General features: G+C 37.3%; 2 protein-coding genes across 3 annotated transcripts; both read left to right on the top strand.

The window, feature by feature from the left end:
- The first annotated feature begins 2,142 nt into the window (after positions 1 to 2,142).
- Positions 2,143 to 3,328, top strand: LOC6038229 (peptidoglycan-recognition protein SD). Its single transcript, XM_038262298.1, has 3 exons — positions 2,143 to 2,373; positions 2,429 to 2,757; positions 2,824 to 3,328. The coding sequence occupies exons 1-3, from the start codon at positions 2,280 to 2,282 to the stop codon at positions 3,244 to 3,246; spliced, it is 846 nt and encodes a 281-aa protein (XP_038118226.1). The 5' UTR covers positions 2,143 to 2,279; the 3' UTR covers positions 3,247 to 3,328.
- A 2,160-nt stretch (positions 3,329 to 5,488) lies between these two features.
- LOC6038231 (peptidoglycan recognition protein) lies at positions 5,489 to 6,514 on the top strand. Of its 2 annotated transcripts, none has more exons than XM_038262301.1 (4): positions 5,489 to 5,598; positions 5,664 to 5,816; positions 5,874 to 6,022; positions 6,079 to 6,514. In XM_038262301.1, exons 1-4 carry the CDS (start codon positions 5,520 to 5,522, stop codon positions 6,472 to 6,474), a joined length of 777 nt encoding a protein of 258 aa, XP_038118229.1. In that variant the 5' UTR covers positions 5,489 to 5,519; the 3' UTR covers positions 6,475 to 6,514. The 2 variants fall into 2 exon arrangements, with proteins under 2 accessions (XP_038118229.1, XP_038118228.1); XM_038262300.1 differs by having other exon boundaries at positions 5,652 to 5,816.
- Positions 6,515 to 12,395: the final 5,881 nt, after the last annotated feature.

The following is a 12,395-nucleotide window of genomic DNA, read 5'->3' as shown; positions in this document are numbered from 1 at the left end:
CCCGTGATTTTTCGAGTCAATTTTTAATAATGGGCGAGGGGATGGTTGTCGAAAAAAAGCTTTGTACATATAATATGTACTTGCAACAGCCATATTTATTCCGATTTCATAATTTAGTCTGCCTAAATCCTGAAAGCCTGTATTTCCAAAAATGTTTGATGAATATTTACTAGTTTCACTTTTATCACACGTTATCAATAACAAGTAAAAAAGATGAGCAAAAGTTTAAAATACCCTAATTTTGAAAAAGTATAAAATCACTTTGATCAGCGGGCCATTTTACATGATTATTAAAAATGGGTCCGCGGGCCACAAAAAATCACCTCGCGGGCCACGTTTGGCCCGCGGGCCATACTTTGGTCACCCCTGCTTTACAGCTTTGTAGAACATACCAAAGCTGTAATACTCGTTCCTGAAAAGTAATTAGCGATCTAAAAATGTCATTTTTGAATGAAGAACATTTTTTTTACCAACTTCATGCTCGGGTATCAATGGGTGAATCTCAACCAATTTCGCTCAAAATTTTCAGAAATGCTCAAAATAACTAAATAAATCCGTTTTATGCTTGTGGAGCAGGGGGTCATTTTTTTCTGGGCACACTAGTGTGCACCCTAAACAAACACTAAATTGCGTATTAAAAGTCGCCTTACTAGTGGTCAATGTGACTTTTCTGAAAAAAATACATGGACGTTGTGTGGCCTACCCATGAACATGCTTTAAAAATAAAAATCTTGAGACAAAATTGTTTTAAAACATAGCAAAACCAGCATTAGAACTGGAATGTCCCTCGCTGTCAGTCGCTTTGTTGGAATTTCCCAGATAAGCGAAATACACTACGTAGGGGAAATCTACCCTTTCCAATCAAACACCTATCTTCGTCATATGGAGAGTTTGATGCTCGATTAAAGCTCCAAAAATACTATTTGGGCTATAAACTTACCAGCAACAGCACCGCCTCGAGTAAGCACGCAAATGTATGCCACTTACTGGCCAAAAAGATCACATTTAATGCACTTTTGATCATAATTTGTATTTTGCGAGACCACTTCTCATCATTTTGTTGGCACACACAGTGACACACACGAGAATCCCTCAAACGCTTAATGAATATCGCCAAAATTAACTTTTCGCTTTCGCTTACTTTTTCACGGCGCTTAAGATATGAAATTGCTTCCAACTACCGGCAACATGTTCTTTTGACCGTTACTTAGTCACTCACTTGAAGAATAATCCCGAAAAATGTAATAAATTAGCAAGCGCCATCAAAAAAACAAACGCGCCAAGTCGTTTGACGTTTCAATTTTCACTTTGCATTCAAATCGAAGGCTGAAGAAAACCGAGCGAGAGACGAAGGCAAAAGAACAAAGGCTGGCCGTCAACACCACCAGCAGCACAGCCAGCGATGCCAGGAAACTTTCCCTATAAATGCCACTTTTCGTGAGTGTTCGTTTGAACTGTCAGCGCAAATGGCAACACTCGACAGAGTGTTGGAAGAAAAAGAACTAAGCCGATATTAGAAAAATGGGCGTGGCCCAATGCATTCGCCTCGATTAGAATACCCTTGGGATTTTTTTGTTAAATGCTTGGTAAAGAAATAGAATAACTTTTAGTGAAAGTGAAAATAAACAGAAATGTTCACAAAAACTTGCTCTACTCGTTGGTGTACTTGGTTTTAGTAAAATTCAAGGGAGACTCTAGATTATCCAGCATCATTCAAACACGACCGCTTATTAGGATTAAAATGGGTAGATTTCCCCTATATAACGGGGTTCCCCACAACCACTAACGTTTAACGATTTGTGCTTGTTACAGGATCGAAAGCATGTTAGGGTGGCTCTCTATAATTACTTAAATCATTTTTTTTCAGGTTAATGACCATCCATAAACCACGTGGACACTTAAGGGGGGGGGGGGGGATATGGCGATTGTCCACGGTCCATATAAAAAAGTTTTTTTGTATAGGCAATTGTCCAGATTTCCAAAAAAGTGTCCACGTGGTTTATGGATGGTCCCTTAGGTCTTGCTACTAAAACACTAAATTGAGTTAAAATAGCTAAATCAAATCCAACTTCCCTCTATTGACCACCCTAATGTGTAACCCATACTACTCGACTTCTATAGAGAGATCGCCAATTTTGCATGCGACTTACAGTTCGAATCGTCAACAAGCCGCAGATGTGATTGCATCGTGAAGTAAATCGGAGCAATGAGTTGTTACCATATTCGTTAAGATTCGTAAAAAAGTTATCCTAAGTAGTGCAGACAAGTAAGTTTAAAAAATGGCTAAAAACAAAAATTGTGAGATCAGTATGGATAAGCAAATCTACTCCAAAGATCAAGATGCGAAGTCAGGCATTTCCAAAGAACATAAAGGTAGGCTAGGATCGTTTCGCCTTAAAAGTATTGCTTTAACATGAATTATTTGTAGAATCAACGAGCAAAGCTGCCGAACCAAGTCCGTTTGCTGGCGTTCTCGAAGTCCTGGCAAGGAACAAACCGATACTGGACGTACTATCGGTAACGTGTCTAATACTTATCATTGCCAGTATTGGAGTGGTTGTATCCTTAGTTTTCTTGTTTGGAAAATCATCCCCTCAAACCAGCACAGTTGATAATTTCACAGAAGATAACTCCGCCAGGATCGTGACACGAATAGAATGGCTTGCGCAACCACCAAGAGAAACACTAGATCTGCTGCAACTGCCAGTTCAAAAAGTTATTATTGCACACACAGCAACAGAAGGATGCACTACGAAGGTAAACTTGTGCAGTTATTACTTTAGCATATGAATGTTCAAGTCACTCTTGTCTTTCTATCATCAGTCTCAATGTGTGTTCATGGTTAGTCGCATACAACGTTTTCACATGGCACCGGATTCGAAGAACTTCTCGGACATTGCGTACAACTTCCTGGTCGGAGCCGACGGAAATATCTACGAAGGACGAGGTTGGGACAAACGGGGTGCTCATACCAAGGGATTCAATAAAGACAGTATCTGCGTCGCATTCATCGGAACTTTCAACGATGAGGCAGCTTCGGAACCACAACTAAGGGCCGCTCGTCGACTGATCGCCATGGGAGTGGAACAGGGGACGATCGACCCACGCTATCAACTGTGCGGACAACGGCAACTGGCGCCGTTTTCAAGCCCTGGCGAAAAGTTGTATCAGCAGATTAAAGTGTGGCCGAATTGGTCGAGCGAACTGGGACCGAGGCACTGGGAAGATGAAAACAAAATGATCTGAAGTTGTTAATTTATTTTTTCTAAAGATAAGCATTATTTAACAATGTACACAAATGTAATCTGTGAAAAAATAAAATAAACGTAGAAAGTTGTGTTTTACCGGCCTGAATCAGAATCTATAAATATTGAAATATTCTATTGGTGAACATTGCGTTTTGAAAAAATAGGTTTTTTGGTACGGATATTTAATTGTTCTGTCCTTATAGGTGGATCGATCTTTAAAAAACATTTTATTTTATAATATTGTAGAGAAACATCTCACCTTTAATATGCTGTTTAGGGTTTGTAAATTGAGAGATCGATCCACCTAGAAGGCCAGATCAATTATAAAATCCGTACCAAAAACCCAAAACCTCAAAATTTTGAAACACGCAATTTTCACTGGTAGAATATTTTCATATTTATAGATTCTGATTCAGGCTGGTAAAAACAACTATCTACGAATAAATCTCCGATAGGATATCTCGGTATATAATATCTGCTCCAGCCACGCCATGCATTGCTTTTAGTTTTAAGTTTATTTTATACCTACTCGAAATTTAAAATGTTATTTATTGCCTGGAAATTCACTACAATTAAATTCTGTAGACTTGAGCGTGCTCAGGGAGCCTAAACCAATCATACCTTGACAAAACTGAAGAGTTTACTGAATTCAAATTCAAAAATGTCTAGTTGAGTAATCTGTTATAAACAAAACAATAAATATTGTTTTGCTATGCTGCAAAACAATCAACTTCATAATTTTCATAGTTCATAGCAATGTTGTAAAAATATCAAACATTCAGTTCTCATCTTCCAATTTTCACTGCCTTTCTTGCAGTCACAAAATTCTCAGCCAAAAAGATTGTCGGACTCAATCTCGTGTTTACACAATCCCGTGTGACATTTTCTTTTGTCTTCTCATTCCCGCATTCAAAATTATTCCCTCTCAACAGAGAGTAGCTACAAAAGTCGCCACAAAACAAAATTTACCAACACAGTTGAATGGGACGGGAGGATTGGGACCCACACGCGTTCTTTCATTGCGGTTTTCTGAGAAAACGAAAGAATCTTCGGCGAGTGAGCGTGAACGAGAAAAAGAAGGAGTGATTGAAAAAAAATACTCTTGTTGGCAATCACGAGACAAAAGAAGAGAACTCACAAATTCCCAGTCTCGAAATATTCTAGCAAGGCTGGTTCTGTCAGAATCCTGCTAGAATGGTACATTATTTCTGCTATAATGCTCTAAGAATATCCAGCATCGAACTGCGCTAGAAAGCTGTGACTGGGCTATTGTAACGGTCGCAATACCCTCTGATATTTTGGTGCAGGAATCCATCGAATGATAATTTAACTATCACTCATTTACCATACTGCACTGGTTCATAGTGATTCTGATTTAAAAATAAACCTACACAAATCAAAGGGTGGCCAATTCAGCAGCACATCAAGTTTAAATTTGATTCTTGTGCCCTAAACATTTCATGGAAATTTATTAAAACAACCAAAACTAGAGTTTATTTTATCGATGAATAAATTTTTATCTGAGTTTCAACCTTTAGTAAGGGTTCTGTAAAGGTTCTTATCCCTCCTATCCAGATTTTTCAATTGTATGACTCCTTAAACCCTTTTTAAAAACTCACCCAAAATTTAAGTATCCACTTTTTTCTGACTACCTGACCTGATTCAGGTACACAATTCTTAAGCTTATATCACTGCAATTTTAACGGAATATCATGAACATGAATGAAAAATCGATTACAATCATCAATTCTCGACCATTTTTTATATTAGGCCTGAATAAAATTCATCACTTCACCAGCTGATCCTGGAACTGTGTTTCTATCCAGTCAGCTTAGATTCTTAGATTGGATTTTTTTTTTAATTTTTTGTAAAGGGTGTTTAATAATTTAACAACAAAATTAAAAAGCTTTTTTTAAACAAAATTTACTGGATTTGTTTTGAAATCACCAAATCAGGTAGGTAAAATTGATAAACTTTTGAAGTAGACAGTTATAATTATCGCAAGAAAAAGCCTTAATTGGGAATTTGGCGTAAGGGACCAAAATAGGAAAATCTTCCCTACTGTGGTGACATCAGCGAAATGATGTTATTGGAACTCTCATGCAAAATTACACTGAAAACTATCGCACGAATCTGCGGGGGTTTACTCTAAGGACGCGATAAGAAGTTTTTCTTTTTGCGTTTATGTACGAAGTACATAAACTCGATGTTGCGATTTGATTAATATCAGTTGAGTTAGAATCGTTCTGGAGAATAGTCGTTATAACCAATATGGTGCAGCAAATTATGTCTAAACAAAGTTTCAAAGAAGCAAATGAAGAGGCGTCTTTTTCTAAATGTGTCTATAATGGTATGCTTGACAAATGTCACCAAACACTCTTTCTATAACTGTAATAATTCTAGAATCATCTTCAGAAACACCAACATCGAATACAAAATTAATGAAAATTATACTTGCATTATCTTTAACGTCCATTGTGATCAGCCTTGCATCGATGGTGTGCGTATTAACCCTAGCAAAGTTGGAATGTCACGGTCAAAACCAAGAGGTCGTTCCGGAGGACACAGGTTGGATTCGAAGATTGCGGTGCAGTTGAATCAGTTTATACAACTCTCATGTTTTAGCTACTTTTGCTCCTAAAGCAAAAGCACTAAGGATTGTAACACGAAACGAGTGGTTGGCTCAACCTCCAAGGGAAAGATTAGACGATCTGAAACTTCCTGTTAATAAAGTTATCATCTCACACACAACGACTGAGGAATGTAAAACGCAGGTAGGCCAAGTTGATCTTTAATAATTTCAAGGACCTTATTTCTGTTCATTTTCCAGTCAGCTTGTCTCTATCGAGTTCGATCCATCCAAGGTCAACACATTGGTGCTGAAAACTATGGCGACATTGGCTACAACTTCCTAATCGGAGGCGATGGCAATGTTTACGAGGGACGTGGTTGGCTCAAGGAGGGAACATTTGTAAGAGGTCAAAACACTAAAAGTATTGGTATCACCTTCATCGGAGACTATCGTCACGAGGCACCCTCACAGGCCCAAATGGAGACGATGGATGCACTGCTGAAAAGTGGAATCAAAAGTGGCCATCTGACACAAGATTACAGACTGTACGGAAGCTGTCAGTTTATGCAAACGGAAAGCCCTGGAAGATTGCTGTATGTAGAGTTGAAAAAACATTCCCATTGGAGCGATGCACAGTGGGAAAAAAGGGCCTAAAAAATTACCGCAACATGATTTCGCGCAAACCATCGACTGCTATACACCAAAAGCTTCGTTTTTGCACCAGGAACAATAACCCGGTGATAAATCGCACTGCACGGACCGGTGGCCGGAGTACAGGCCACCGGAAGATCCGGATTTTTGGACGTATCAAACTTCTTGATTTTGGATGGAGAGTATTTTAAAGATGTATGTTTGCCTCCTTGACCGGTTCCCAGGTCCTCCGATGGCCACACCCGAAAATCATATTTGGCAAATTCCTTAAACCACTCATGCGACATATCAAACTCCATGTTTTTAAAAGGAGAGTGTATTACTTGTGTACCCATCAAAAATCAAGAAGTTTGATACGTCGCACGACTAGTTTACACTGTTTCCCATTGCGGTTCCGGATGTGGCCACCGGAGATCGGTGGAACCGGTTCCGATGGGTCCTATGGTATTTAATATTATTCTATGATTGTTTTGCATGACTATTTATGATAGAAGAAAGCGTATTAGTTCACTATTGGATAAATCAGATACTTTTTCCAAAAATCCGGATCTTCCGGTGGCCTGTACTCCGGTCACCGGTCCGTGCAGTACGATTTTTCACCGGATTATTGTTTCTGGTGCAAAAACGAAGCTTTTGGTATATGGCAATCGATGATTTGCGCGAAATCATGTTGCGGTAATTTTTTAGGCCCTTTTTTCCCACTGTGCGATGAGTTGGACTAAGAATGAAAAGTTTAAAAAAATGATTAAATAAAGTTTCTAAAGAGGTTACTACATATTTATCTATTTTACTTCAGAGCAATTCCAGCTCAAATCAGGAATTTTTCTGGTACTTTTGTACCCGACCCTCTCCGATTTTAATGAAACTTTGTAGACATGTTATCCTAGGCCTATATAAGCCATTTTTGTGTATATGGAGCCGATAGTACTCGAAAATAACATTTGAGAAGGGCGTAAGTTATTTAAATATTATTGTATTTCGCAATTTAAAAATTGCTGTATCTCGAAGCCGTTGCATCGCATCAAAAAGTGTTCAAAGACAAACTTATAGGAAATTGGACGGGCTTTCTGAAAAAAATACACTGAAACAAAAATACACGCCACTTCTGATTTTTTTTATTTTTATGTTTAAAAGTTAAATTTCACGGTGATGTCACGATTTTCAAATTTTTTGTGAGAATTGCCTAAAATATGACAAAAAGACTGACGAAAAATGCAGGATGGTATGTCTCTCCTAAAAAAATACAAAAATCATTTACTAAAACGGTTTTTTTAAAAAGTGTTCTAAACTTCAAAATTTTTAAAACCCGATAGTGGGAATCGATTCCCCAGACAATTTTACATCAGTGTCTTGCGAACCTTCGTGGTGAACGGACACTAGAGCTGAGGTATTTTTTACTACCTAAGCTCAGAGTTATTTCAAACAAAATTCACAGTCTTTTTAAAGACTACCTGAGTTACTTTCCAAAATTCTAAACAGTCTTTTCAAGACTAACCCCACCTGAAATTTTGTTGTATTTTACAAACGAAGCCATCTTTTAAGAGAACTTTGCTTGCAAAATGCGTCAAAACAAAGGTAAACGCAAATCTTCTGAAGATTTGGTCGTTACGTCGGTGAAGCGTTTGAACGCTAAACCGGCTAACGGAAACAGAAAAAGAAAACAGCCTCATCCGAGGTCTGATTCTGATTCTGAAAGTGAGGTCAATCCTCCAATTCCATTGGCAAACAGTTTCGGTGTTTTATCCGAAACTGTTGACAAGGATCCTTCTCCTCGTACTGAGCCTTCTGCCGTCGAGAAACGAGTAAAGGCTCCGCCAATTGTAGTGACTTCCGTCTCCGATTTGGCCAGCTTTCGAACGCAACTGAAGAATTGCAAGGAAACTTGCAATTTGAAGGTTTCGTTCCAGCTTGGTCGAAGAGGAGAATGTCGCTTGTTGACGGAATCTTTACAAGATCACCAAACTTTTGTTGGTTATTTGAAAACCACAAACACAATTTCTACACGTATGAGACCAAGAATGCTCGTCCATTCAAAGCGGTCCTGAAAGGTCTCTCCAACGACTTGTCGGTGGATGAGATCAAAAACGAACTTAAGGTGTTGCTTGGCTTTGCCCCATCCCAAGTAATACCAATGAAGAAAAAATCAAACGGGAATATTTCTCGCTTTGGTTTGACTTCACAATTTTATCTGATTCATTTCAACAGAAATGAAATCAACAATTTGAAACTTTTGGACAAAGTTCAGTTTTTGTTCCATGTACGGGTAAAGTGGGAGCATTTTAAGAAACATGGCGGTAATGGCCAGAATCTGACCCAGTGCCGGCGTTGCCAGGCATTCGGTCACGGTACTGATCATTGCGCCATGATTCCAAAATGCATGGTTTGCGGGGATTCTTCTCACGACAAGGACAATTGTCCCGTGAAAGAAGTCACCCAATTTAAATGTGCAAATTGTGGTGGAAATCACAAATCAAATTTCTGGGATTGCCCCATCAGAAAAAAGGTATTGGATTCTCGTGCTAAGCATCAGCCGAAATCCAAACCGAAATTTTCTCAAAGTCAGGTTGTACCTGCATCTTTAAATCAAACGTTCGTGCTGTCTCACTCGAACAATACCCCTACCATGGAAAAGTTAGGTAACAGCAATGGTATTTCTTATGCCAACGTCGTTTCGGGTTCGGGTTCATCCACGAATTTTAAATCCTCTACCAATTTTCAAATTGGGCAGGTACCTCAAATTTCATTTGAAAATTTTTCTGCTGGCAACGCTTTGGGATCTTCTGATCTCGGCGATGTTACGTTTGAAAAATGACTTTTTGCAAAACTCACTGTTTGGTTTGATTCAAACAATGAGTAATGCTACATCCATGATGGAAGCTATCCAGATTGGATTAAAATTTGCGAATGATGTTGTTCTTACCCTGAAGTTTAATCATGGATCTAAGTAATTCCATCAATATTATGAATTTTAATGCTCGCTCTTTAAAAGCGAAAGAAAATGAATTTTTCAACTTTTTACGAGTTCATAATGTGCATGTTGCTGTTATAACCGAAACATTTTTAAAAACTGGCACTTATTTGAAAAGTGATCCAGATTATAAAGTTATAACCAATAACAGAATGAATCGAAATGGCGGTGGAGTTGCAATAGTTATCCACCGTAGTATGACTTATAGCACGTTACGTGACTTTAAGTTAAAAGTTATTGAAAGTTTGGGCATTGAACTTGAAACTTCTTTTGGGAAAATTATGATTGCAGCTGCATATTTGCCTTTCCAATGCACTGGGGAAAATAAAAATTATTTCAAAGGGGATTTGAATAAACTTACTCGGCATAGATCTCGATTTTTGATCATCGGTGATTTTAATGCCAAACACCAATCTTGGAATAATTCAAAAGTAAATTCCAATGGTAAAATTCTATTCAGAGATTGCACTTCTGGTCTTTATTCGGTTTTATACCCGAATGGGCCAACTTGCTTTTCTTCTGTTAGAAATCCATCAACAATTGATTTGGTTTTGACAAATCAAAGTCAGTATTGTGGTCCTTTAGTGACTCATGCTGATTTTGATTCTGATCACCTTCCAGTAACTTTTTCACTTTCTCATGAAGCAGTTACCAGACCCAATAGTTCTGTGTTTAATTATCACAAAGCTAATTGGGACAGGTATCAGCATCATATTGAGAATAATTTAAATCATGATTTTGTTTTAGAAACCAAAGCTGATATTGATTCAGCCTTGGAATCTTTAACTAATGCAATTTTGGATGCTAGGAATATTGCTATTCCTAAAGTCCAAGTCAAATTTGATTCTCCCATTATTGATGACGATCTTCAGCTTCTGATTCGTCTGAAAATGTTCGCCGAAGACAGTATCAACGTTCTCGTGATCCTGCACTGAAGCGAATTCAAAAGATTTGCAAAAGGTTATTGACCACAGATTCACTCTCCTGCGAAATGAAAAGTTCGCAAGAGATGTCGAACAAATTAAACCTTATTCCAAACCTTTTTGAAACTTTCAAAGGTTCTTAAGAAACCTCAAAAACCAATCCCTTCTTTAAAAGATGGTGATAATATTCTATTAACTAATGGGAGAAAGCTCAAAAACTTGCTCAGCAGTTTGAGAGTGCTCATAATTTCAACTTAAATGTTTTGAGTCCTATTGAAAATCAAATTTCAATAGAATTTCAGAATATTGTTGAACAAGAATTTTCATCAGATGAAGTTTTTAATACGGATCTGAATGAAATAAAATCTATTATCAAAAATTTAAAAATATGAAAGCCCCTGGTGAGGATGGCATTTTTACATTTTAATTAAAAATTACCTGAAGCAACTTTAAGTAGCTTGGTCAAAATTTGCAACAAATGTTTTGATTTGGCATATTTTCCCAGTAGTTGGAAAAATGCCAAAGTAGTTCCGATTTTGAAACCGGATAAAAATCCTGCTGAAGCTTCAAGCTATCGGCCCATTAGTTTGCTTTCATCTATTAGTAAATTATTCGAAAGAATAATTCTTAATAGAATGATGACGCACATTAATGAAAATTCAATTTTCGCTGATGAGCAGTTTGGATTTCGCCTTGGGCATTCAACTACTCATCAGTTGTTGAGAGTTTCAAATTTAATTCGAAGCAACAAATCTGAGGGCTATTCTACTGGCGCTGCTCTTCTAGACATAGAAAAAGCATTTGACAGTGTTTGGCATAAAGGTTTGATTGCGAAATTGAAAAGGTTTAATTTTCCGATTTATATCGTGAAAATTATTCAAAATTATTTGACGGATCGTACTCTGCAGGTATGTTATCAGAATAGCAAATCTGATCAACTACCTGTACGTGCTGGCGTCCCTCAAGGAAGCATTTTGGGTCCAATTTTATACAATATTTTTACTTCTGACTTGCCTGATTTGCCCCAGGATGTCAGAAATCACTTTTGCTGATGATACAAGCATCTCCGCCAAAGGTAGAAGCCTTCGTGTCATCACAAGAAGATTACAAAAAGCTTGGATATTTTCAATTCTTATTTGAAAGAATGGAAAATTACTCCAAATGCTGCAAAACTCAACTTATTATTTTCCCTCACAAACCAAGGGCTGATTTTCTTAAACCAAAAAGTCATCACATTATAAAGATGAATGAGGTAAATTTAAAGTGGGAGGATCAAGTGAAATATCTTGGACTTACTTTTGACAAAAACCTTACTTACAAGGATCACATTGAAAGTATCCAGGTTAAATGTAACAAATATATTAAATGTTTGTATCCACTTATAAACAGGAATTCTAGACTTTGTCTCAAGAATAAACTGTTAATTTATAAACAAATTTTCAGACCTGCCATGCTTTATGCTGTGCCGATCTGGACAAGCTGTTGCTTAACCAGGAAGAAAAAACTTCAGAGGATTCAGAACAAAATTCTGAAAATGATTCTGAAACTTCCTCCCTGGTTCAGCACCAGTGAACTTCATCAATTAGCCGAAGTTGACACTTTGGATGTTATGTCCAATAAGATAATTGATGCATTTCGACAAAAATCATTGCAGTCTTCAGCTGCATTGATCCGCTCTTTATATAGTTTATAAGTTAGTTTTAAGATATCCCTTTTCCCTTTTGTACATGTAGGACCTCCTACACTTGAAATCACTGAATAGCGAAAGCTACAATATTTCATGAATAAATGAAAGTTGCTAGTATTTAAAATTGAGGTGAAAAGTCATCGATTGTGATTGGACACTCAATAATATTTTAACTGAATGAATGTACATGGAAAAGAAAAACTGAATAAATATAAATTAAAAAAAAAAAATAAAAAAAATAAAAAAAAAAAAAAAAAAAAAGACAATTTTACATAAAAGTCTCCATATTGACCACTGTCCTAAGTCCAATCCATGGGAAGATACAGCGGTTTTGAAAATAAAAATG

The sequence above is a fragment of the Culex quinquefasciatus genome, chromosome 3 (assembly GCF_015732765.1).
Source record: "Culex quinquefasciatus strain JHB chromosome 3, VPISU_Cqui_1.0_pri_paternal, whole genome shotgun sequence".
Lineage (NCBI taxonomy): Eukaryota > Metazoa > Arthropoda > Insecta > Diptera > Culicidae > Culex > Culex quinquefasciatus.
Note: the sequence above shows the minus strand (reverse complement) of the source record. Positions and strands in the feature narration are given on the sequence as shown.

Coding starts and splice junctions, on each gene's coding strand:
- LOC6038231 (XM_038262300.1), top strand. CDS start 5,520: ATGGTGCAGCAAATTATGTCTAAACAAAGTTTCAAAGAAGCAAATGAA. Junction 5,599..5,651: donor TTCTAAATGTGTCTATAATG/GTATGCTTGACA, acceptor TAATAATTCTAG/AATCATCTTCAGAAACACCA. Junction 5,817..5,873: donor GGTCGTTCCGGAGGACACAG/GTTGGATTCGAA, acceptor CTCATGTTTTAG/CTACTTTTGCTCCTAAAGCA.
- LOC6038229 (XM_038262298.1), top strand. CDS start 2,280: ATGGCTAAAAACAAAAATTGTGAGATCAGTATGGATAAGCAAATCTAC. Junction 2,374..2,428: donor CATTTCCAAAGAACATAAAG/GTAGGCTAGGAT, acceptor AATTATTTGTAG/AATCAACGAGCAAAGCTGCC. Junction 2,758..2,823: donor CAGAAGGATGCACTACGAAG/GTAAACTTGTGC, acceptor TTCTATCATCAG/TCTCAATGTGTGTTCATGGT.